Source organism: Penicillium digitatum, chromosome 3, assembly GCF_016767815.1.
Source record: "Penicillium digitatum chromosome 3, complete sequence".
NCBI classification, from domain to species: domain Eukaryota; kingdom Fungi; phylum Ascomycota; class Eurotiomycetes; order Eurotiales; family Aspergillaceae; genus Penicillium; species Penicillium digitatum.
In genome coordinates, this window is record NC_089386.1 from 4,007,345 (window position 1) to 4,032,414 (window position 25,070).

A 25,070-nucleotide genomic window follows, 5' to 3' on the forward strand; every position below is an offset into this window, starting at 1 on the left:
AAATTTCGATGTGATACTCAATGGCAAACACACAGTATTACCCCCCACGGGTCTGTCGTATCTGCCTGGAAAGCGTGCTGCCCACTTTCCAACCCTCAGAATTCCTCCAGAAGCCTCGAGTGGTTTATGAATCTTCCGATCCAGAATCCGGGCGTCTGCTAAGCCCTTGCCAGTGCAAAGGTTCCTCGCGTTATGTTCACGAGGGTTGCTTGCAGTCATGGCGCCATGCCGACCCCAAATATGGGATAAGGAACTTCTGGCAATGTCCCACCTGCGGTTTTCAGTATCGCCTAGAGCGTCTGACTTGGGCTCGTTGGATTAGCAGCACTACTACCCAGCTAATCCTCACACTTGGCATTCTTTTGTTAACCATATTCCTACTTGGATTCATTGCTGACCCCATCATTGATTTTTATTTGGGCCCCGTGGATGTTTACACCGAATTGGTCGAGAAAGATGCCTCCTGGCTGGGACACTTCCTCAAAGGACTCGCGTCTTTGGGCCTACTGTCGTTCCTTAAGGCAATTTTTGCGCTGTCGCCTTTCCCTTGGAACCTTCGGTCTATCGCATCAGGGCGCAGTTCTGGCCGTAACCGAGCCGCTCAGTTGAACTGGCTAGTGGTCATGGTTGGCATCGGTACTTTCCTTTGGGTAAGTGTAGTCACAGCTGACTAAATCTGATTTAACTAACCGCAGACAGGCTGTCTACAAAGGTGTTCGGTCATGGAGTAGACGAACGCTAGAAAAGGCTGGCGAACGAGTCATGGATGGCCCATTATCAGGTGAGGACAGTGATATGGACGTCCCAGTATCGGACGACGCTGGAATGAAGGAAGAATAGCTCTAAGCAATGAACTCGCACTACTTAAGTTGCCGTCCTCCTCTGCTCCATGAGACGTCGATTAGTCAATGTGCGAAGAACAATAGCTGCCTTCGATAACTCTTGATTTTCTGCCTGAGAAGCAGATGATTGGCTGGAGAACGTCTTGTTCTCAAGTCATTCGCTACTTCACCTAATCGGGCAGCGTTCTTGGGGAAGGCAGTCCGCTGCTCAATTCTAAAGAAGCGTTCTGACCATTGAGTCTGACCTATTAGCGCTTTTGGATTGAGCAGCGGGAAATTCCTGTATTGTCTCGTCAATCGGATTATCCTATGGTCCCATTGTCCATTGTCCATTGTCCATTGTCACGCGCGTGCGTTATCAATAACATCAATAAATTATTATGGCAGCCGTCTCTCTAATTTTAAGAGCACCTCGTCTCTCTCCCCTTCATCTCCCTTCTTCCTCTCATGTAACTCAGCACTCGTCCCATTTTCGCAAAATGGATGATCTCCCAGCAGGGTCCCGTCCCGCGGTTGTCCGCTCTCAAGTCGCGATGGACTCCGAATCGGAGGAATCTGGATCGACCACTCCTACCAATGCAGATACCGCAGACACAGAGACTGAGCCATTCCCTGAATACAACGAGTCCGAGTGTGAAATGCTTGCATCGTCCATCGAAGCCGACAGACGCCACGAGGAAGCATGGATCTACGCTCTCGGCAGAGCTGCCCAGCAAGAGATCCGCATGCTCCATGTCGACCCAAACATTGTGCCATATTTCCAAAGTGACCCGTCTCACCGCAGCCAAGTCATCCTCGAACAGCTGCGAGACCTTCTCGCTGACCCGCAAGTGCGTCCTGAGGTCCGAGAGCAATTCATTACTATCATCAACGCCACTCTCCGGTTCAACCTCGTCATCTTCCACCAAAGCGCAGAGTTTCTGGCTCTCAAAGAAATTGAGGATGCAGTGCTTGACCTTGAGACCATTCTCAATCACGTCGAATTCATGGAAGAAATGCTCAGAGAGCAGATTCAGACTGCCGATCAGGTTTCTTACACCTTGGGGGACGTCTCTATGCAAGCTACTTCAGCCTACGAGCGCCTCTGCAAAATAGCGACGGTGTTCGCCAAGTAAGTGCCGACACCCTTATCTCTTGTCTACCCTCTGCCTCAGCACCTCTAATACGCAATGACCAGGACCATGAAAAAGCCCCGTAACTATGAACGACGACTGCTTGCTTTGTACATGGATATGTATGAGGAATGGATCCACTATCCTTTCTTCCTTCTGCGCAACCGTCAGCTGTTGAATGAACAGCACCCTAGCCCCGCACGCACAAAGCTTTCGCGTCGTGTCCTTGTCATCTGGGAACTGATGAACAGCTGCATCGAAAGCTACGGTACCTTAACCTGGCTCACTCTCGAGATTAAGCGACAGTATTTTACGCCAATGATGGGTCATCTTTGTGACTCGCCAGAGATCTGGGAGCACTGCTGGGATCGATATCAAGCACTCGAGAAGGATCGGCATAAGCTAGCTGAGCAGGTTTTGTCTCGATATGCCACGATCTAAACGATTGAAGAGCCAATACCCACCATGGAAGTGCATGGCACCGTATGGAATCTCTTTTTTGACCTCTACGATTCTACGATTTGTTTTTTACTGTTTCAAATACCCCAGAAGCAATTTTTCAAGCAACCGCATAAACACATAACGAAGTTCAATGTGGATATTTTATTCCACTTTGTCTCCTCCCGTAACCTCAAGCCGTGCTATCCTTGTAAACTCCAAGCTTAAACAGCTTCTTCGCATTCTCTCTTCCAATCTTCAACCGATCCGGATCTGACATCTCGGCCGAATCAAACCACTCACAGGCATCCTCAAACGTCTCAAACGGATAATCAATAGAGAACAAAATCCGATCAGCCCCAACCTCCGCCATACAAAAGTGCAACGTAGTAGTCGAGAAATGTCTCGACGTCGTAATCCACAAATTCTCCGCAAAGTACTCCCGAATCGTCCGCTCACACGTCTCCCCAAGTCCGAGCATCTTCTTCCAATCCTCAAACCAGTGATTAATCCGCCACATATCAAACGGTCTGTGCTCTCCCAAATGTCCCAGTATAACCTGCAGCTTCGGGTTCCGGTCAAACACCCCGTTCGTCACCATCCCGAGAACATGCAGACTGACTCCATGCGCGAACGACAGCGGAGGTCCAACAAGCCATTTCCGATCAGCCCACAGCTTGTCGTAGATCGTGCCTGTCGGGTTGCGCGGGTGTAGGCACAGCGGCACGTCCAGCTCCGTGCAAGTAGCCCCGAACTCGTCCCATTTCTCGTTGTCGTAGAAAATCAGGTCGTCGCCATCGATACCGGCGCGCTGCGTGCCATTCACAAGTGCCCCCGGGAACCCGTGCTGTGTTACGAAACGACGGAGCTCGGCTGCTGCTTCTTGCGGGTCGTGCATGGAGAGCGTGCTGGGTGAGTTAGCCGGCTGTGCACCATGGCCATTCTGGATATGTTGGTTTCCATATGGGATTTGGGACCTGCGACTTACGCAAATGCGGCAAACTGATCCGGGTGTGCTTTCACTTTCTCCGCGATGTAGTCGTTGATCTCAACGGCAAGCGCCTGCGCGTCCTTTGCGTCTCAGATGTCCTGTACACCTGGAGCTGTATAGTTGAGGATCTGAAGACCGACCCCATGGCGCTTGGCGAAGTCGAGTCGAATTGGTCCGACGTCGTTGATCTCTGCGGTGTGCTTGTCTGTGTCGGTTGCGAACATGCCCGCCCACCATTTCGTCTTCTCGTGCAATCGGGGCAGCGCGAAGGCTTCTTTGAGGGCGATTTTGCTGAGCATTGTGGTTGTCTAGTAAAGTAAGACGGCTTGAGGATAGAGACAATCTCATTTGTGTATGATTCTCAGCTGCTTTATAGCATTCAGTGTACATAGCATGTGCGGAGACCCCGCACTTCGGAAGCATTCAGGCTTTTCCTGCTGTGACACTGAACCGTGAGCCCTGTCCATCGGAATGCACATCGGAATGCACATAGGATCTCTACAGAAAGTTCATTCCATGTATGCAAGGAAAGTATCCGATGGCGGTTCGCTATCGGGGCGGATGCGGGGAGCGGTTGACAGCGGCAGGAAAGGACCTGTTTTTTTTTTTTTTTTTTTTTTTCAGGTCGTCTATACTACGTGCTAAGTCTATTCACAGACCGCAGTCCAATCCCATGAGTGGGTGTATCCCGTTTAGATTGAACAATCTCAATCGCTTCTTCATCGATCAAGCCTTTGGCAATCAGATGGCGAACATTTTCCATAGTCCATTCTTGACACCGCTAATAGGTCGCCTGGCAATTCGAGTGCGTGAGCTTAATCCAGAACTTGCAATCTTCCCCAAAGGTAGATACTATGTGCCATGAAGTTCTGGTTGATCCCGGGAGTTGGAATTTGTGTCGCCGCTAGTTTAATTTTTCCCTCGAGGAGTGTCGAGATTGTTAGCTGATGGGACAAAAATGGAGACGTGAGTTCTTTGGAAGGATATATTGCGAGCAGAGACGAGATAGATTGTTCTTGTGGCCATGTCCTTCGAGTTTTATGGTGAAGAGAAGATGGATGGGAGATGGTCAAGCTCTACATCACCAGTCATGTGGCTAACCGTTTCAGGTATTCAATGATTGACAGAACAGTTGTATCTAGTTTGCGTACATAGACGTAAAATCAAATGGTATATTATCTAGTAGTACCATAAAGACAACGATTCTCAACGTAGGACTCAACGTAGAACTGAAACTAAAGGATTTGTTCGGCCACTACTGCATTCGGTAGCGTCGGTTCGGGGGAAAAGAAATGGAACGAGACCGGCGAGGTTCGAGTGTGATGGCAGGCAAAATCACTTCTTAACGAACTTGATTCCGCATTCCTCCTTTGGACGACAAGTCGCGGAGTCATTCCAGTCCGGAAGGGGAAGATGATTGATCTTTTCGCCCTGCCCATCAACCATCGTAATATCAAACCGCATCAAAGAATAAACAACCACCAGTTTCATAGTCAACGTAGCAAGTCGCTGGCCTTTGCAAGCGTGCGCTCCGGCACCCCAGCCAATAAACGGTGTTTCTTTTTCAATTCCCCGAGATGGATCCCAGCGGGTTGGATCCGGATAGTACTTCGGATTGAGTGCTGTATCCGAAAATGGATACACTACGAGAGATCTCGAGGGGATGACGTATGGCCCGATTGTAAGGTCTGATCCGGTGTTCTTTCGCACTGCTGTGTATGGCTGTGAGGTGCGTAGTGTTTCACGTATACAGAGGTCGAGATTAGGCATCTGGGTTTCCCAGGCTGCGAGTGGGATATCTGAGAGGGTTTGGATAAGGGCGTTCCCAGAGAGAGAGGCTGATAAGGATGTGTGAGCGGATATGAAGGTCTTGATCTCCTCTTGAACATTCGAGGACCAAGTTGGGTCCGACGAAATATGCATGATCAGCCATGTCACTAGAGGGGAAAACGGTCAGCTTTACTGGATGGGGTGTTGCTGAATGCCAAAAGTACCAATGGTCCCAGTGGCGCGAGCTCCGGCCAGTGATAGCCCTAGCACACACTTCAGATAAAGTCAGATACTCAATCGAAAGAGTTGTAGAAATCGAAATGTGGTAAGAATGCATACCCCAAAGATTCGAATGGTACCATCTCCTTCATCAATCATCTGCTGCAGCATATCGTCCCTCTTGATTCCGCTCCTCTTCCTGGCTTGAATGGCTGCTTGAACAATCCTGTAAATTTGAACAGAAGCAAAGAACTTGTGGAACAAGGCTGGACCCGGTAACCAAGGGAACCAAGTCGAGTATGGGTTAGTGATCGAGTCAACAGTGTCGACAAGTGACTTGAGACGAGCTGAAAGCACCGGGTCGTTGGCGATATCAAAGGAAGCAATGCACATGACCAATTGAAAAGCGACCTGAAGAGAAGGCATTATGTCTCAGTTTCCCATCCACCAAAGTTAGAACTCAGATTCGCGCACCTCATGAAGGGAAGAGCGTGGGTCCAGAATATGCTGGGTGTCCCATGCATCCATTTTCTGCTGACATTCTGACAGAATCACTGAAATCACTGCATGCATGTTGGTCAATGTTCTGCCTTATCGAGAATGGCATAGACTTACATTTCTGGAGCTTCTCAGGTCGTTGGATGGAAGCCATGCGTCTGACTACGCCGCTGACTTGGTGGGGGTCAAATTGAGCAGCGCCCTAGATGCAAAAGATTAGTTATTGCTGAGGTCAAATTCAATGATCAGGGACCTTACACTGCCCATCATGATTGAAAATGTATCATATAAACAGAGACCCTTCTCCTTAAAGAAGATCTGTCGGCCTTCATCCCCGGATAGTACGATGGCGGTATGTCTGAACAGACTGGTCTGATAGATGGAAGATGACGTAGCCTTGAAGCCATCTTTGATGAAATCAAACCTTTTCTCAAAGAACAACTGGGTAACCTTCCAGTCAGGTAGTCGCAAGCGTGGAGGGGAATAGTCTCTTTGGGGTGAGGATGCCACTGGGACATACAGGACTTTGTAAAGCAAAGCAGATATTAGAAGAATCACTGAGGTCAGACTACCCAGATCTCGAAGATTAGTCGAGTCATTGCATGAATCAAGGATAAGCCGAGTGGTGCTTTGCAGCATTGCGAAGAAGTGTCAGAAGTATGCAGAATTGAAACTGAAGGTCAAAGGAGGACTTTATACCCCGAAAGGATCACGATAGCCCCCGAAGCGGGGGGAATTCCAGGATATTTGCTCCTGCCCAAAGTGAGATAATTGCGCCGAGCCAATGGTCTTTCCATTGTTCCTTCCTCAATGTCACTTTTGCCCTGTCCACCTAGGCAGGTTTCAGCCGGATCGACTGCGCTGTCATTCACACTAACACCTTCCCTGACCCGCACGCGAGAAACTAATCTATACCGCCTTGCTCTGTTGGAGTTAGTTGCATCTTGAAGCCGTTGGCTTTTGTTCCGAATATTGCCAGCATTATCGTGATGCATAGATCTTGGATTCGAGACCGCCAAGGCCGTTGGCGCCAACCAGGGACCAGGCGTCTACTCCTATGTTAATTTTAAATTTTTTTTTTGGCATGCCAGAGATCGGAGTTGAGCGACAGATGCCTGCATTGGGGCCGAGACCTGTTTAGGTTAGGTCAGGCATCAATGGCTTTTGGAACCCTATGGGCCAATTCGGTCTCACTTCTAGCTCTAGAGCGTTGACGCTATATAGCTAAATTTTAGAAGAACTAATTAGATATTGAGGATCTGCTCCGTCCAAATTCTTTAAATTATATTATGGGGTTTACAAGACTGCCAAACAGATGAGGCGTGATAAAATGCTTGGTCTTGCCTTAGCCCCAGGGTGGATACGCGAACCGGAATTATTTTATTTTCTACCAAAGATTCCGCACAAGTCATGACTCTATGAGGCCCTTTTACGGAGAACTCCGTGCAGGGATAGGGAGATCAACCGTGGAAACTCCTAAGCTGGGCCCACTGAATATGCGATTTTATATGTCAGGCCTTTGTGTCTGATGTGATAATAGGGTAGGATCTTACATGTGAACAGTTCACCTGATTCTGTTCGTACATGTCTGACTCATCTTCTGTACTCAGCTATGTTGTAGACATCCAGAGCCGTTCATATCTTCTCGCCTTAACTTCCTCACAAGCTGAGATCCGGATCAGATTCACTTAAAATTAGCTTACGTGTGCCATTTGTTTTTCTATGGCTGATGACAATAATCTTATGAGAGCTAACAACTACTTGAGGGTCTTCCCCGATTGGTTATACTAATTAGGTTGCACGCAGCCTTGGAAAGACAGCCATTTATATGTCGCTTGGCGCTGTTGGACGCCACACTGGACCCGGGGTTGAGCCGATTGGTTTCGATTGCTGACCAACCAATGAATAACGAAAGTAAGATAACCTTTTGTGCTAATCTTTCATTAAAAACTTCATGGGCTAGCCCAATAGGAGATTAATAATGGGAATACTCCATCTTCGTGCATGGAATTGTTCCATTAATTTATTAATGGTGAATTCCAACGATCCAATTACCATTAAATCGCATCTTGAGACATTGCAATTTGGGCCAATTATTCTATGAGCGGGTTATAATATAATTCTTGTAAATGCCCACTGCGGTGTACAAGGTATGGTACGATCAATGCACAACTCTTAACTTAAATGACTCAAAACTGAAATTTCACTGGACAATCTGACTAATCTCAATTCGCCCTTTTGTTTCCACCATTGGGCGGTCCATAGATTTTCCGGAGTCTCAATACCGGCTGTTTTCCCTGTATTGTAAGATGGTGTTCGACAATAGGATACTCCAACAGAGAACAAGATGACAGAAATCTGACTGTATGAAATGTATTAGTTGAAATGACATGTACAGTCACTACGCAAAAGTTTTAACACCCCCTTTGGCCCCACCTATATACCGCCTTCCATTATAGTTTACACCGCTCTATATCACGCGCTAGTGAAGCTCGCCCATGGCGCGTATATCTCGCGTTTTTCTACCTCTCTCTGCTCTCTATACCCCTATAATATTCCTATTTTATAGGCTGCCAGTAATGCCTGCTCGATCTGAGCTTACCCCGGCTCTTAGAGAGAGGATATGTGAGCTTCACTCGGCTGTTCACTGGGGTTATAAGCGCATTCATAACCGGTACCCATGGATCTCTCTCTCTACAATCCGGTATACAATTAAAAAAGAGCACGAACGGCGTGCTGGTGTTACGAAACCTCGCTCTGGTCGACCAAAGAAGCTTGATGCCACCGACAAAGTACGTCTTTTGGATGCTATCTCGAATAATCCACGTATTACCCACGAAGACCTTCTTACTGAGGTATCTTATAAAGTGAAAATCGACTCAATTCGACGCCTTTTAAATGCTGAAAACCTCCGGAAATGGAGATGTAGCTGGAGGCCTTATTTATCTGAGGAAGCTGCACTTAAACGACTCCGTTGGGCCGTACGTTACCGACACTTTACCCCTGAGGATTGGGCCCGTGTTTTTTGGTCTGATGAGTGTACGGTTGAGCGTGGGATTGGTGTTCGTCGAGAATGGACCTTTATTCGCCCGAGAGACCAGCCGAAAGAAGGACAATCTCAAGGATTACCACACCGAGGCAAGCAAGTTAAACAGATGTTTTGGGCTGCTTTTTCGGGGGCTACGCGCCGAACGGGGCTTATCCCACTCTTTGGGAATCCTGAGGCTGAGCGTACGGGTATAACTGGTCTTGTTATTGAAGAGTTATACCGCCGGATTCTACCTACTTTGATGTCCAATGAAGGTGCTATTTTTCAACATGATAATGCGCCTACACATACTGCATACGTTGTTCGGGATGCTTTACGTGAAATGAATATTGAAGTTATGGAATGGCCTCCGTACTCGCCGGATTTGAACCCAATTGAAAACCTCTGGGCGCTATTGAAAGCTGAAATCTATAAACTTCGGCCCGATCTCATTCATATGAGGAACAATGACGAAACTAAGGCTATTTCGGTAGCTACAGCGCAGCTTGCATGGGATCAATTAGATCTAGATCATCTAAAGCATCTCTCTGAGACCATGCCGAACCGGGTGGAGGCTATTATTGAGAGCCAGGGGTGGTATACGCCGTACTAGATAGATAGTTTGAATTCATGGAGTTTTATTCCGGCAGAAAATTATAGGGGGTGTGGGGCCAGGGGTGTTAAAACTTTTGCGGAGTCACTATCAAATTCTCTGACTAACTAAAAATGATAAAAATTCCTATTTATGCAATCTATGTGGGATCTAGATTAATAATCTTAGTACTTTTGTTGTGGGATAGCCGAGACCACCGAGGTCACATATAGTTTCCTATGTATTGCACCTAGTATTCTGATATACCCCCTAGTTTTAAAGCTATTCTGTCACGGTGCGAACCGTGATGCTTAGTAAGAGGAAGATCACGGCACGTGATCTCCGACCTGTTAATCTGAACTTCAGTTCTAGATCCTGTTGTAGCTCTTCGAGCTACGTCTTGTATAATAGCCTGCCCCTGCCTGTACCTGTCAAGTGGAATCTGATCTGTTATGACCCGTTCCTACCAGTCATCTCCTATCATACCGTCCTGCCAGCCCGCACCCTGACATATTCCGAGCTTTAAGAACTGCCTATTTCCACTATTTAGGTGGTGTATCAAACCCTATTTTCTTAGTTAATACGTTCGCTTATTTCTCTTATACCGAGTAGCTTGTTACGCACTGCCTAACTGGTCACAGTTATGTTAGAAGCTTTCCTGGTTATACTTGCCTGTGCTGGTCCTCCAACGTCAATGATCTGTCTCTCAACCGAGCTGTTGCTGCGCACAGTCTTATTCCAGCCTAAGTCCTTTTGAGGGTATCAGGGAACGATGCCAGGTAGAGCGCCGAGCAGATCTATACCGCAGTATTGGTCTGTTCGTTGGTGTTGTCAAGTGATAATATAGTAAGTGTCACGGTGTGAACCGTAATGCTTAGTAAAAGGAAGATCACGGCACGTGATCTCCGACCTGTTAATCTGAACTTCAGTTCTAGATCCTGTTGTAGCTCTTCGAGCTACGTCTTGTATAATAGCCTGCCCCTGCCTGTACCTGTCAAGTGGAATCTGATCTGTTATGACCCGTTCCTGCCAGTCATCTCCTATCATACCGTCCTGCCAGCCCGCACCCTGACAGTAAGTGAGTCAACAAGGTCGTAAGGTAAACACAAGTAACAATGTATGATTGAAGACGAAGAACTAAACTAAGTACATGAGAGAGTGTCTGTCAGGGTGCGGGCTGGCAGGACGGTATGATAGGAGATGACTGGCAGGGACAGGTCGTAACAGATCAGATTAGTCTTCCGCACGACCCAGTAAAACCCAGACCCAACCCAGACCCAACCCAGACTGGGTTGGGTTTTGGGTCGAACCCTTCGACCCAGTAATGGGTCTGGGTCGGAGGGTTCGACCCAGTACTGGGTCTGGGGCCCCAAACTGGGTTACAAACTAAACAAACATGCTAAGGATTCTAAATGTATAACTTATGCATTTATTCGCGGTAATTTTGAGTATTTGCTTTACTTGATTATATCTAATTTTATTTGTAAAAAGGGTAAAAGAGATGCGTATAATTGAGGATTCTTTGTCAAGCAAGCTAATGGTATTCAAATAAATCATCTTCCCTGCTTTTACGTTTTCTCCCTGATGCTCGTGTCTGTGTACAGGTTGGTGGTAATGATGGCGAGCAAGGACGACCATATTCACTTGTAGGTAAGGGCGTCTCCTCCGGTATATCCTCTGGTCTATCCTCAATTACAACCTCAATTGCATCCCCTGGTTTATCTTCCAGTTCATCCTCCTGCTCCTCTGTATCACTAATTGGATCAACCTCAATCTCACTGAGCTTCTCTTCCCTCTCCTCTTTTGCCGCCTCAAGCTCATCCTGGGAGAAAAATTTCTCAAGAAGTGTTGCTTCCTGCTCCTCCATATCAAATTTCGTTGTACAAAGAAACATCATTAATGCCTCGACAGTCTCACTCTTCATTCTACCACGACGATAGTGACAAATATCTCGAGCGGTATTAAAGAGGCGTTCAACTCCTGCGCCAGTTGCTGGAAATGAGAGTGTATCTCGCGCAAGGGCAGCAATGGCCGGAAAGCGAGCCTGGTGCTCTTTCCAGAAAGTAAGCGGCCTAACAGAAACAGTATCTATATATATATTAGTATTATTATCACACATACTCTTTGTATTTACTTACCGCTGTCAAGATATTGACTGATTTCATCAGTAATGGCTCGTGGTTGTATATCCCTTCCATCAAGCATCTCCTCTAGCCTTGAGCTTGGATGGGCTATCGTTAGAGAGCTTTGTAGATCACGACTGCTTATTCTAACTTGTGCTTGATATGGAACAAGGGCTTGTTCAAAAGCAAGTCGATAGGTATCTCGCCATTTCTGATCCCAATCACTGGAGAGGAAGAATTTGAATTTGTTCACCGGTGCAAGCATTGTACTGATTGCATAGATATTCCCTCGAAGATCATCAGCTTGGGAGTAATACTCATCAAGCTTAGACCGACCAGCTTCAAGGGCCTCTAGCATCTGTTTTTTCCATGGGACACGCTTTCGGCGTAGCTGTGCCTGTGATCGCTCAAGATGATCAAACAGTTTGTTGTAGATCTTAAACACATAGTGGGCAGTGACATCTCGAGTCTTTGATAGCTGTGTTGTATAATCAAAGAAGGGCTCGGTGATACAAAGAAGATAGTCGATCTGACGCCACTCTTGCTCGCTGAGTAGCATCTCCTCACAATCATACTCTGTACAGAATAAAGAGAAGATAGCACGTAGCCTCTTTGCCCGGCGAAGCATGAGGAACGTAGAATTCCATCGTGTCTTTACATCTTGGATTGGAACGATCTTGATATTAGTTGTCTGAAGATTGTAAAAGGTCTCTCTGCGCTGGGGACTTGCATTGACGTAAATCGCAAGATAACGGACTTTGTTCAGTGTGGAGGAGATCTGACTTTGCTTCGCATTTTCTTGGGCTAGCCTTGACTGCTTCTCTGTCCACCTTGTCTCGGCTGATTCATTTAATGGAACTGCCTTGATCCGAGCAAGAAGCTGATTGAGGCTGAGCTGGATAACGTGGGCAAGACATGGTATTCGGGTGATAATAGTATCATCTGACAAAGCCTGTTGGAGAGCAGTAGCTAATGTCTTGTTGTTTGATGCATTATCTGTTGTCAACCCGAATACTTTATCTTCAATGTTGTGCTCCACTAGGGTTTCTATAAGAACACTACTCAGGTAAGAGCCGGTATGTGTACCATGAAGCGGCTTAAACCCAAGTAGTACCTCACGATATACCCAATCACTGTCAATGAAATAGCCAGTAATAGCCATAAATGCCTGCGAGAATGGAGATGTCCAGCAGTCAAGCGCAATGGATATCTTTGAGCCAGAAGGCAGCGTACGAAGGATACGCTGCTGCCGGTCTTTGACTAGACTGCCCAATCGGCGACGGATGGTATCGGCAGATGGGATCACTGGAGGGGATGGGGCGGAACGAGCTTTATTGATGATGCGTTTGAATGATGGATGCTCGATCAGATGGAATGGGAGCCGGTTGAGAGTAAGAAATTGGAGGAGATCCTCCTCCCAATCTTCTTGTAAGAAGGGTATGCTTGCTGAAACTTCTCCCTAGAATAATAATAAATTAGTATAGTTACTTGATTTTATGATAGAAAATATACCTCTCGTTGTAGGAAGTTTGTAATCTCCGCTTTCTTCCCCTTTTCCGACCGTAAACAACCAGCCGTTTTCCGATGTTTCTGGATGGTTGATGTGCCATGATACTGCGCTTTGCCTGTGCTGTTCGGGCTTAGTGTATAAGGATGCTCTAGGATCTTCCCACAGCGCTTGCACATAACCTTTGGTGCGCCATCAATACCCTGAGCTACCTGATGGTAGCTATTCCAGATCTCTGTATGGCGGTTCGAATCCCATTTAAGCTTGCTTTTCCTCCCGTAGTCAGTCTCTAACCACCAGTCCACAAAATCGTTATGTGACATTGTATCGTATAGAATAAACCCTTTCCTACGGTCGGGTCCAACGCGTTTCAATAAAGGGGGGATTGGGAGGGGATCATCTGGTCTTCGGAAGTTTGAGTCGATTGTGTGTTGACTTGCGGATGGTGTGACTTGTCCAGTTGAAATATATGAGAGATCGTCAAGATCACCACCATAGAGCGACGATGCAAAGTCGGAAAGTTGGCTTTGAGACATAACATGAGAATGACATATAATATATACAAATGGATGTAAGGGGAGAAATTCTTTAACGTACAAAGGTAGAAATGCACTAAAGTTGTAGAAGTGTCTAGGAATATTGATATATCAAATATAGTAAATCATCCTACTCTTGTTGATTGGTCTATTATACTAAAATTATATGGGTCTAAAGAAATACCCCTGAGATAACCCAGTCAAGACCCAGTCAAGACCCAGTCATAACCCATTTAACCCAGTAAGAACCCAGTAAGAACCCATTTAACCCAGTAAGAACCCAGTAAACCCAGTAAAACCCCAGTCAAACCCCAATTCCCACCCCAGTTCCATTAATCCTTCTCAAAATATTTCTTCCTACCCTCCCTTCAAGTCGCATATACCAAGTAGATTAAGAGGTAGTAAGTAGTTTTGAATATAAAAGTTTACTAGATATCTATCCATAGTTATATAAGCTCTAGAATTAAACAGAAGAAGAGAAATAAATGAATTCAAAAATTATTTTACTCTGTAGATGAAAATATATAATATGTTGATGTGTGTTGAATATATATATCTGCAACTTGGGGTATACTTTGTATTTTAAATGGAATGCAATCCTACGCCTGAGAAAACCAGCAGCCAACACATACCACCTTTCCATATGAAATAAAGCATTTGAAGAAGTAATTAATCTTGAACCAGATATATTACTTTGGAGAACGAGGATATTTCTTAAAATTTCCTTTGCCTTGTTGGTAGAGAGTGTAGCATTTCGATGTAGAAACCATAACAGGGGAAAATGACAGTATGTTATTTAAATATTTATGCCATAATTTATGCAGAAACTGGGTCGAACTGGGGCTATACTGGGTTTTCTGGGGCCCCAGTCACTGGGTCTGGGTTGGGTCTGGGTTATGAGGTTTCGACCCAGACCCAGACTGGGTTGGGTTCTGGGTCGAGACCTTCGACCCAAACTGGGTCGTGCGGAAGTCTAGATCAGATTCACATTGACAGGCAGGTACAGGCAGGGGCAGGCTAATATACAAGACGTAGCTCGAAGAGCTACAACAGGATCTAGAACTGAAGTTCAGATTAACAGGTCGGAGATCACGTGCCGTGATCTTCCTTTTACTAAGCATTACGGTTCACACCGTGACAGGAGCTACGTCTTGTATAATAGCCTGCTCCTGTCTGTACCTGTCAATGGGAATCTGATCTGTTATGACCTGTTCCTACCAGTCATCTCCTATCATACCGTCCTGCCAGCCCGCACCCTGACACTTTTGCTGAGCGAAGCGAAGCAAATATACTAAACATTCAATTTCTTAATTACTAGGTCTTAGGGCTTAGGGCTTTAAGCCCCGCCTTTCAGATTTGAGATCTGGCCTCTGATTGGTGGCAGAATTTGCCTATCACGTGACCTCCGTAATACGGGGTAATATAAAAGGCTCTTAGAAATGATTAATGTGTAGTAGACTGCGGCACGATCCGCAATATCCGCGGATATCCGCAATCTATATCCGCAAAGTGCGGATTTGGATATTTTTTGATATCCAATATCCGCAGCCTTGAGGATTTGGATATGGACCTCATATCCATTGGATATCTGCGGATATCCAATGGATATCAAACAATACAAACATGCCTAGACTCGTGACCTCAAGGGGTATGCATTATTATTATACATTCCTATGTATTTTTCGTGTAATACTTGGTACTCGAGGTTGTTGAATATCACCAGGTAAGTATAATTTCTGACCTCGGTCAGAAATTATGGGTAGACGGTTAAGCACTGCTCTACTTATAGTAGTATACAATTGGAATCTCTGACCACGGTCGCAAATCTAGTCTTTGACCACGGTCAGAAATTCAGTCTATGCTTTTTTGGGGGGTTTTATGAATTTGAATCTTCTAGGACCTATTTGCTATTTACAGATCTAACTGGAAGCCATCTGGTAACCTTGGCTGTTTTCGAATCCGCCCTGAACGACTTGGAATACTCCCATCGACCAGCATCTCTGGAAGCTCATCATCCTCTTCAACAGCCTCGCATGGTCGTTTTTGAGGTTGTTTTCCTTTTGCCCGTCTACATCGCTCAGCCCTATCATCATCCGAGTCATTATCACCGCTCTCAGTGTGCTGGGTAGCCTCGAGTCCAGTCTCTTGATCCTCCTCCTCGTTATCACTGATAGGCTCTAAGACCTCAAGCTGTGGTAATGATCTCCGAGTTTGATCTAGCAAAGCAGCTTCACTTTGAGATAGATGCTCTTTGATAATCTCCAGCTCCTCTTGCCGAAGATCAAAGTTGGTAGCAAACTGATGCAGCATCAGGCCACGGATTGTACTCGGCTTCAATTGACCACGACGGTAATGACAGATATCACGAGCACAATTGAATAGTCGTTCAACACCAGCACCACTAGCAGGGATAGATAGAATGTCCCTTGCTATCCTAGCTAGGGTCGGGAAGCTCTTCTCATATTCCTTCCAGAAAAGTCGAGGTTTCTGTCGCTCAATTCCACGAGCAAGATATCGTGCAATCTCGTCGTCATCTGGTTTTGTAAGCTCTTCCAATGGCTGGTTCTGGGATGCACAAGCAGCATCAAGATCACAGTCATCATTCTCATCGATGGCTACTCCAGAAGTCTCCAGTACCGCTGGGTCATTAGTATCATGCGTAAGCATCTTCCTATATCGATCGAACTCTCGGCTCAGGACCTCTTGATAACGATTCGCATAATCAATATCGCCCTGCCAATCAGTCGAGGAAAAGTACCGGAGCTTCTTTGATGGAGAGAAGATTGTTGCTAGAGCGTAGATGTCACCATAAGGCTCGTATTCGGTGGCAGTGTAGTACTTGGAGAGCTTTTTCTTTGCTGTTTGGAGTGCCCATAACATCCGTTTCTTCCAGATCACACCTTTATTCTTAAGCTTCGCCTCGGCTGCATCGAGATGAGAGAAAAGCTTATTGTAGATACTGTAGATATTGTGTGCGGTAATATCCTTTGTCTTTGATAGCATCATTGTGAAATCAAAGAAGGGCTTTGTCAGAAGAAGAAGATACTCGACTTGACGCCACTCTTCTTGATCGAGCTTGAAATAAAGATATTGATGATCAGTACAATACTGATCATAGAATGGCTGGAGCTTCTTGGCACGGTTGAGCATCAGAAATGTTGAATTCCATCGTGTCCGAACATCTTGGATTGGAATCAATGCAGGCTCCGGCTGAAGGGCTATAAATGCCTCCCGACGTTGTGGGCTTGCATTAATAAAGACTGCTAGTCCTCGGATCTTCCATACTTTTATTAGTCTAGCCATTATAAGGATCTAGGGGTAGAAGATATACCTTTTTCAATGTATATGTGATCTGGATACTGCCGGAGGTATTGCGCTTATTCTGGAAAGAGTGGGTTTTTTCCTCGGACCACTCTAACTCGATCTCCTTATTGCTTGGCACTGCCTTAAGCTTCCCAAGAAGCTCATTCAGACTCAGCTGGATCACATGCGCGATGCATGGGACGCGGAAGATTGAGAGATCTGATGAATGCTGAGACTGAAGGTGGTCCTGGACACTCTGCATCAAAGTATTGTTGTTGGTTGCGTTGTCTGTAGTCACTGATAGGACACGATCCGAGATACCATGCTCTGTTAGGATCTGGGTCACGGTTTTACTGAGATTTTCACCAGTATGGGAGCCATGAAGAGGCTCAAAGCCTAGAAGAATCTCACAATAATCCCAGTTATGATCGATAAAGTAACCAGTGATAGCCATAAAGGCCTGCTGGAAAGGAGAAGTCCAGCAATCCAAGGCTATTGATAGCCGACACCCCTCTGGAAGCCTCTGTAGAATCCCCTTCTGGTTATTCTGGATTGTTATATCGAGATGACGTCGAATGGTTCGTGCTGATGGAATTGTAAGTTTAGTGGATGATTGTTGAGCAACCTCTAACATGCGGTGGAATTGGGGGTGTTCGATCACTCGAAAGGGTAGATGTGCAGTCGAAATGAATCTCAGAATAGCATCGGAGAGACGGTCTTGGGTAAATAATATACTAGTGGTACCTGGCTAGATTAAAGCACTCAATGTTAGCTGCTAAATTGTAAAGAACTTAACCACTGTAGTAACGCCAGTTAAGTACCCTGGTTGACATACCATTCTTTTGATAAGCTGGTCGATTCTTAGGCCACTTTTTTTTGAACATGCGCCAGTTTTGAGGTGCGCTGTCATAGGCGAAGAACCAGCACGCCGGAATCTTGGATGGCCAATTGTACAGAGACATGCCTTGCACATAACCTTCGGCTTTCCATTTTTGTCATTCGCAACCTGGTAGAAGCTGTCCCAGATATCCGATTTGCTTTTTGATTCCCATCGAATTGTATTCTTAATATCAGACTGAGATCCATACTCAGTTGTAAGCCACCAACTAACGAATTTATTGCGTACGTCCTCCATGTCATCACATATAGAATCAGATGGATATAAAACCCAGTGCTTTTGAAGGGGAGGTCCAACACGAGTAAGGGATAAGGGCGCAAAAGTTGAACGAGTTAAACGAGTCGGCGATATCGATGGGACCGGTGTTTGGATACCCAAAAAATCAGAGAAGTTGTCAGGATAAATCTGATCAGAAGCTAAATCCACATCCGAATTGGTGAATGAGAACTGTGATTGAGACATTGAGAAGTTAACAATTATAATATATAGTGTAGTAGGGTGCTTAAAAGAACAGAGAAGCTTACATCTAAACTAGTAGAGGTTTTCAGGGCCCCTGAATCAGGGGTAAAGTAAACGTACTAGGATATTCTGACTTAGACTTACTTTCGATATGGTTTACCTAAATGATTGGCTGTATTGTATATTAGTGCGGATAATTGGAGGATATCCTGCGGATCTTAAGGATATCTTGAGGATATCTTGAGGATATCTTGCGGATATTTTGTGGATATTTTGTGGATATCCACAAGATATCCGCAAGACATCGAAACTCGCAAAGTCCGCATTTTGAGAACTTTTATCTCGGGTTTCTCAAGTTCTAGTAGTCAAAACGGATTAAGAAAATAATCAGTAGACAGCTGGGACTCTTAGCTTTTATTTGAGCCTAAAATCGAACGAACTTATCCAATAATAAAGGTTTTGATTTTCCATGTTCTATCTCCTACGAAGTTTATCATAGTTAACAGCAGTTAAATATATATTTCTACATGTAATTTACCACAAAATCGTTAATCTACGGCCACCTTTACATGAAAACGTTGGACTAAGAAAACTACGACACCACCTACAAATACTGTATAAGGAGACCTTCGATACATGTCTATTTCCTAAAATTTCAAAGGGCCGACTGTCGATTGAAGGGGTTGGTTCTGTCAGGACCAAACATGCGTTTATTTCAGTGGTAAGGAAATATTGGTAAGCTGCATTAAGATCATGTGACAGGCTATAAGGGGGAAAGTAAGCGAGAGTTATGCTAGTGCGGATATCCAAGGATATCCGCAGTGCGGATGTGGATATCAACTCATATCCAATATCCGCAAATTGCGGATATAAGGATCGATCTGATATCCATTGGAGCGGATATGCCGCAGTCTAATGTGTAGACATTCTTTTAATACAAAATTCGAACAAGTTAAGCCACTTGTAATTGATATTGGTCTGATATTGATACTCGACCATAAAGATACACATAGTTCCTAGTACAGAATATATATCTCTATAGGTAATACCTCATAAGCGTAGAACATTCCAAACAAACTGATATGTACAGTCATAAGGCTTAGTGTTACGGACCTACCCGTCACCAATCAGTGGTGCCCCACCGGGTACACAGATGGGCCACCAAGAGCCAATAGATCTATCTGTCAGCAGTGACTCCAGGGGAGTCACCCAGGGAGTAGGAAGCGAAGAACTCTGAAACGTTTGGTGTTTCAGAGGTGGCACCATTGAGGCATTTGTACCTATCTCATGGTGGCACCACACATCTCGACAGATATATAAGGACACCCTTCCATGTACTTAGTTTAGTTCTTTGTCTTCAATCCTACATTGTTACTTGTGTTTACCTTTGGAACCGCGTTGACTCATTAACTATATTATCACTTGACAACACCTACGAGCAGACCAATACCGCGGTATCGATCTACTCGGCGCTCTACCTGGTATCGTTCCTCGATACCCTCAAAAGGACTTAGGCTGGAATAAGACTGTGCGCAGCAACAGCTCGGTTGAGAGGCAGATCGTTGACGTTGGAGGATCAGCACAGGCAAGTATAACCAGGGAAGCTCCAACATAACTGTGACCAGTTAGGCAGTGCGTAACACTTAGTTATAATGCTAATGTATCAAAGACATGTATCTATTCACTAGAATTTCCAAATATTTCCCCTTACTTGTTATGATAATCGAGTAGAATTCCATGAATAAACCAAAACATGGGTGAAAGACGGTCATTTATTTTGGTGATTCAGCCATTTTATGAACGCCAAGACCATGTTTTATGCAATTTCGAGCCCCCCCCCCCCCCTGCGAGCCGGGGTCCGGGTCGAGCTTGAAAAGTTCGACCCCCAGCTCGTTGCGGGTCGGGTTTCGAGCCCGGACCTTGGGCCCAAAGTTGGGCTTTGCGGAAGTCTAGTTTCCACCATGTATTGCACCTGGTATTCTGACATCCTGGTTTGTTAGACCGGCGACATTGGCATGTCGTCCCGGAGACTATGCTAGCACGGCATCCAGTTCAAAAGCACGGATAGCGGATTCAGCGCCCATCTCGTGAAATTCAGCAAACGTGTGTCCTTGATCCTGTAGTTTACAGAAGAAAATATCGAGGAGACCAAATTTGGTTTAAGGGTTAGAAGGCCTGGGCTCGGGGCACAAAGAAACACAAAAGCGAGCAAAACTCCTGACTTTGGGTGGCTATTCTCAAGGGTATGGACTACATCAGTGGACATGCACATGAAAATTCTGGTGGTCTGTCAAAGACCCTGCCAAAGAACGGGACATGGGGTTGAAGGGCGCGAATTAACGTAATTCCCAAGCGAGCCGGACACCCCAACCAGCCTATTAATTTTAAACGCATTTATTTCAACCAAAACTCCATCAAATTCAATCAGCTAAATTCTAGGTCTATCTGGACATGCATCTCTTCTATGGCCCTGATTTCCACATGCACCGCATTCCGGTAATGCCCTTGTTCTTGGTAAAAAAGGTGCTTCCCTGTGCGCGCGGACCTGGGGGCGGGGAGGTTCAATCACTTCCTCTGGTTGCACAATTAAAGCAGTAGCTTCCTGAACTGATAAGCCCTCTGTAGCAGGTATCTGCTTTCGAGATCGAGTTTTTTTCTGCTTCTTTTTCTCGTTTTCCGATCGTAGATCGTGAACTTCTTTCTCAAGAATCGCTGCTGATTGCATCGTTATTTGGCAAGCTTTCAAAACCTGGTTTATCGCTGAATTGAGTGGACTTGGCGGGCTTCGGGATCTTTAACGAAGTAATGCTTTGATTGAGGATGCTTGTTTCAATAATTGAATGTGATTTGGTGGTGTTTTTGGCTCCCATTCACTACCTCGACTAGATGGGGGAGTCGGAGTTCGAAGTTGAATATTGAGCTTAGATAACACTCGATCTGGATAAAGAGGAACTAAACCAGCAGCTGTAAAGCTGTTTTGAATAGTTTCTGATTTGAAAGCTTCAAGTCGTGCAACTGGATATGCTTCAAGAAAATCAAGTTTGTCGATATGGTTGACGCCAAGACGCATTTTCTTTTTAACAAGTTGACCGTAAGAGCGTTTTAATACCGCAAAACAACCAATATCAAGTGGCTGTAAAAGATGAGATGAATGTGCAGGCATACGGATTGGAATGATGTTGTTTTTTTCGCAAGGTTCATCGAATTTCGGGGTCAAATGACTTCCATGTCCGTCAAGTATCAAAAGTCGATATCGACCTTTTGTCCGTGAATAAGTCGATGGAATGAATAGTTTTTCAAGCCATCGAAGGCCAATTTCATCAGAGGTCCATCCATTAGGACTGACTTCAAAGCGCCAATCATTTGGAAGATTGTCGAACCAAGATTCAATGAATACTTTGCCTTTGAAAACAATGCATGGAGGTAGTGCCCAACCTGAAGCATTTGTACATTCAATTGCAGTCACCCATTCGCGATTTCCAGGTTGTAAAAGTGATCGCCGACCGTAGTATTCAGATCTCGTGATGACTTTAGCAGTTGCGGTTAATCCCATTGCAAAACCAGTCTCATCGAAGTTATAAATGTTATCGTTGTCAGTGCCGTATTGAAGAATCGTTTTTTGAACAAGTGTAAACCATTCACCAATGATTTTTGGATCTTCACATTTAGCACGTTCATAATTGTAACGTCTGGAGAATCTCGAGGATAGATTGGGATGTCGTTTAATGTAATTAGTGACCCAATTTTTGCCGACTGTAGATGATGGGTTGATTCCGCGATGCGAAAGTAGAACATTCGCCATTTCTTGCACCATTGAAGGTCGTGGAGCTGAACCACGAGCGTCCATAGAGAGTATCCATTTCTGAAGAGATTCCTCTTCAGTATCGGTCAATTTATGAGAGTTGGCGCGAGAAATCGCGCGGTGTTGTATACCATTTAGGCGGGTAGAAAGGGTGGATCTTGGGACGTTAAAATGGCGCGCCACTTCACGAATTGAAGAGATTTCTTGATTCTTAAAAGCCTGGATAGCTAGTAAGATCCTACCCTCCTGCTCTATTGAATTTCGAGAGGATTGAGTACGAATTGGTGGCATGGTGGGTGGTTGAACTAACTAAGATCTAATTCATGGACGTGTTTTGGTTGGGGTGGCCAGCTCGCTTGGGTGTCCAGCTCGCTTGGGAATTACGTTACTAGATGGCGGTATTCTTGGGGGGGATTGGCAGGGCTAGCGCTTCAGGCAGACAATCATGATCTGCTTTTTGGCCTCGTTGGGGCTGTGCCCACGTGGCTTATTTGTAGCCTTTTGGAATACAGTCAAGCGGAGTTAAGGGCCGAATGAATCATCAACTTGATGGAGGTAGTGGGAACTACTCCGATGTATGCACTACGCGAACAGAGCAATGGAAGGACAAGTTCATGAAGTTATCAATTGAATACTTGGCACAGGACCTAGTTCTATATTGTCTTGGGACGAGCATTCTATCTGTGAAAATCTGATATTATGTTAGCAGTGATCGCGTGGACTCGACAAGAGAAACAAAGTCAAGAAGCTCCATCAGATAACATTTATATAACAATTTTTATCAACAATATAGTTCAGAACAGGTCTGTGTGAAAAGGTCACTCATCATAAGAGCGAAGAGAAAGAGAAAAAAAAACCCACACAAATTCAAAACTCACATTTTCAAATTGAAACTGTCCCGTCGATGAAAATTCACGATCATCTCGGGGACAGCTCGGCATTTCGGAGATGTATACTGAGTACTCCTCTTGTAGAGGCTTGGCAAGCCAAGCACAGCTTCCATCATGCTATGGGCTTGCAACGTAAAGCCACAAGTTTAATAGGGCCAAAATTTCAATGAAAACAAGCCATTGAAGTTGTCAAATTTTCAAAAGTAAGATATCAGATGAAGATGAAATGATGGGAAGAAGGAAAAATTGAAAGCGCGTTAAATAGTCAGTGGAGAGTGTTGGTTTGCACTGTTTGTTCAAAAAAAAGTGGAAGATGTAGGGTCGGTTCTTCAGTCTTGGTGAAATTATTTTGGTATCCTTTTTGCTCAGAGTATCTTTGTGCTTGTGCTGAAATCCTCTTTTAAAACCATGAATGATACAGAGGGTCTTGGACTGGAGCAACAGAGTAAGATCGTCCTGAAAAAAGGCTCCAACGAGTCTCGACTAATCAACATCTACAATATACAGCTCCTACCAAGTCTCCCTTTGCAAATGCCCGCACCGATGGCCGAGCCTTTAACTCTGCCAACTGGCGCATGAAGGCTGAAAGCCCGGCAACACCATCGCGCACCAACGCTAGCCCAAGCGCGAGTCCAAACCCAAACCCCAATACCTCACGCGCAGCCTTTAGCCGGCCCGGAGCGCACGTCCCCCAAGCAATAAAAGATGGCCGCCGCCTATACGTTGGCAACATGCCATATACGGCTAAGATGGAGGATGTCGAGGCGCTGTTCATAGCGGCCAAGTTCCCTATGTATGCCTCCACTTGAACCTGATGGCCCAGCCGTGGAATCGCCAACTGAACTCCCAAATAGCGAGCGCATAGATATTGCCATTGATCCTTTCACCGGCCGGAACCCCTCCTATTGTTTCGTCGACTTACGGAACAAGGAGCATGCCGAGCGCGCCATGACCGAGCTCGATGGCCGCGATTTGTTGGGTCGCCCGGTCAAGATTAAGCCTGGTGTGGCCAAGTCTCAGGAACGCATTCAGAATTCGCCTGAGCCGTTGCGCATTGATCGCTGGCGTCAGCAAGAGAGACCTAGCTTTGCTAAGATCAACGGTGACTCTAGCAATCGCGTGTATGTCGGTGGACTGCCACGATTGACCGACCATGGGGCTGTGCAGAGCAACATGGAGAATTTCTTCACGGGATTTAAGGTGTAAGTTTTGATGGGTTGGATTTCTAGTGTGTGATCAGTACTGATTCCTTGTACCTGCAGTGAAAGCGTTAGCAAGGTCTTTGCCCCTCACCCCGCTAAACGGTTTGATCCCGGTGAGCACTACTATCTGTTCGTCGATGTGGGTACTCCCGAGCAAGCCCGGAAAGCCATGGATACCTTGAATGGCCGAGAAGGACCCTGGGGTGGTCAGCTTCGTGTACAGTTTGCTCGTGGTTCCAAGGACATCTGATCTAAATCCCAGGGCTTGCCTACCAAAACAAAAATTTAAGGATTATTAATGATAGGACGTGTCACATCGCATGCGCTACGATACCTGAATAGAGCTAGAACATACAAAATTACATACATAATTATCTCGCTACTATACCCTTCATGTTTCTTATTGTCCACTGTTGATTTGTTAACACAAGAACAGCTGACTGACAATGTAGTTAAGAATCTGAATATCTTGGCTTGGTAGAGACAATATGAAACTGACTATGCCAGATGTGTCATAACGGATAGCCGAAATTGGTCGCTCATCCGCACCCCCGAAGATGATGCCGCTTCAAGGAGATCTTCCTCTGTGAAGTGAGATGAATGCTCAAGTCGAGTCGAAGCCCAACAGCCATGTACTATGCCCTATGGCCATATCTCCAACACTAGCTCCATGCAGAACACCGGTGATGACCTCGGGAAGAGAAGTGTATAACCCAGGCTTTCCAAGGTTAACACGTTAATTTTCTCACTATGCATCGAAAGGCTCTGTCTGAATATGGACACATGGAGTTTGTTCTCCCCGGGATCACCTGGTAAGCCTGGGGATACAACAGAAGTGCTTGTACCGAAACAGCCGCTTA

At 45.5% G+C, this 25,070-nt stretch overlaps 6 protein-coding genes across 6 annotated transcripts; 4 read left to right on the plus strand and 2 right to left on the minus strand.

Annotated features, from left to right (window-relative positions):
* Positions 1 to 20: 20 nt before the first annotated feature.
* Positions 21 to 840, plus strand: Pdw03_8973 (Zinc finger, RING-CH-type; the record flags this gene model as incomplete). The annotated part of the gene is made up of 2 exons (XM_066102111.1): positions 21 to 650; positions 700 to 840. 2 exons carry the CDS (start codon positions 21 to 23, stop codon positions 838 to 840), a joined length of 771 nt encoding a protein of 256 aa, XP_065957194.1.
* Positions 841 to 1,321: 481 nt separating this feature from the next.
* On the plus strand, positions 1,322 to 2,395 carry Pdw03_8974 (uncharacterized protein; the record flags this gene model as incomplete). The annotated part of the gene is made up of 2 exons (XM_014681592.1): positions 1,322 to 1,953; positions 2,020 to 2,395. The coding sequence occupies 2 exons, from the start codon at positions 1,322 to 1,324 to the stop codon at positions 2,393 to 2,395; spliced, it is 1,008 nt and encodes a 335-aa protein (XP_014537078.1).
* Positions 2,396 to 2,585: 190 nt separating this feature from the next.
* Pdw03_8975 (Amidohydrolase family protein) lies at positions 2,586 to 3,682 on the minus strand (the record flags this gene model as incomplete). Its single annotated transcript, XM_014681593.1, has 3 exons — positions 2,586 to 3,300; positions 3,381 to 3,463; positions 3,524 to 3,682. The coding sequence occupies 3 exons, from the start codon at positions 3,680 to 3,682 to the stop codon at positions 2,586 to 2,588; spliced, it is 957 nt and encodes a 318-aa protein (XP_014537079.1).
* Positions 3,683 to 4,718: 1,036 nt separating this feature from the next.
* Positions 4,719 to 6,509, minus strand: Pdw03_8976 (Cytochrome P450, B-class; the record flags this gene model as incomplete). Its single annotated transcript, XM_014681594.1, has 6 exons — positions 4,719 to 5,320; positions 5,378 to 5,426; positions 5,493 to 5,783; positions 5,847 to 5,935; positions 5,988 to 6,072; positions 6,129 to 6,509. The coding sequence occupies 6 exons, from the start codon at positions 6,507 to 6,509 to the stop codon at positions 4,719 to 4,721; spliced, it is 1,497 nt and encodes a 498-aa protein (XP_014537080.1).
* Positions 6,510 to 8,449: 1,940 nt separating this feature from the next.
* Positions 8,450 to 8,741, plus strand: Pdw03_8977 (Transposable element tc3 transposase, putative; the record flags this gene model as incomplete). The annotated part of the gene is made up of 2 exons (XM_066102112.1): positions 8,450 to 8,662; positions 8,739 to 8,741. The coding sequence occupies 2 exons, from the start codon at positions 8,450 to 8,452 to the stop codon at positions 8,739 to 8,741; spliced, it is 216 nt and encodes a 71-aa protein (XP_065957195.1).
* A 14,675-nt stretch (positions 8,742 to 23,416) lies between these two features.
* Positions 23,417 to 24,460, plus strand: Pdw03_8978 (Ribonucleoprotein, putative; the record flags this gene model as incomplete). The annotated part of the gene is made up of 4 exons (XM_014679074.1): positions 23,417 to 23,453; positions 23,516 to 23,801; positions 23,863 to 24,210; positions 24,271 to 24,460. 4 exons carry the CDS (start codon positions 23,417 to 23,419, stop codon positions 24,458 to 24,460), a joined length of 861 nt encoding a protein of 286 aa, XP_014534560.1.
* Between the last annotated feature and the right edge of the window lie 610 nt (positions 24,461 to 25,070).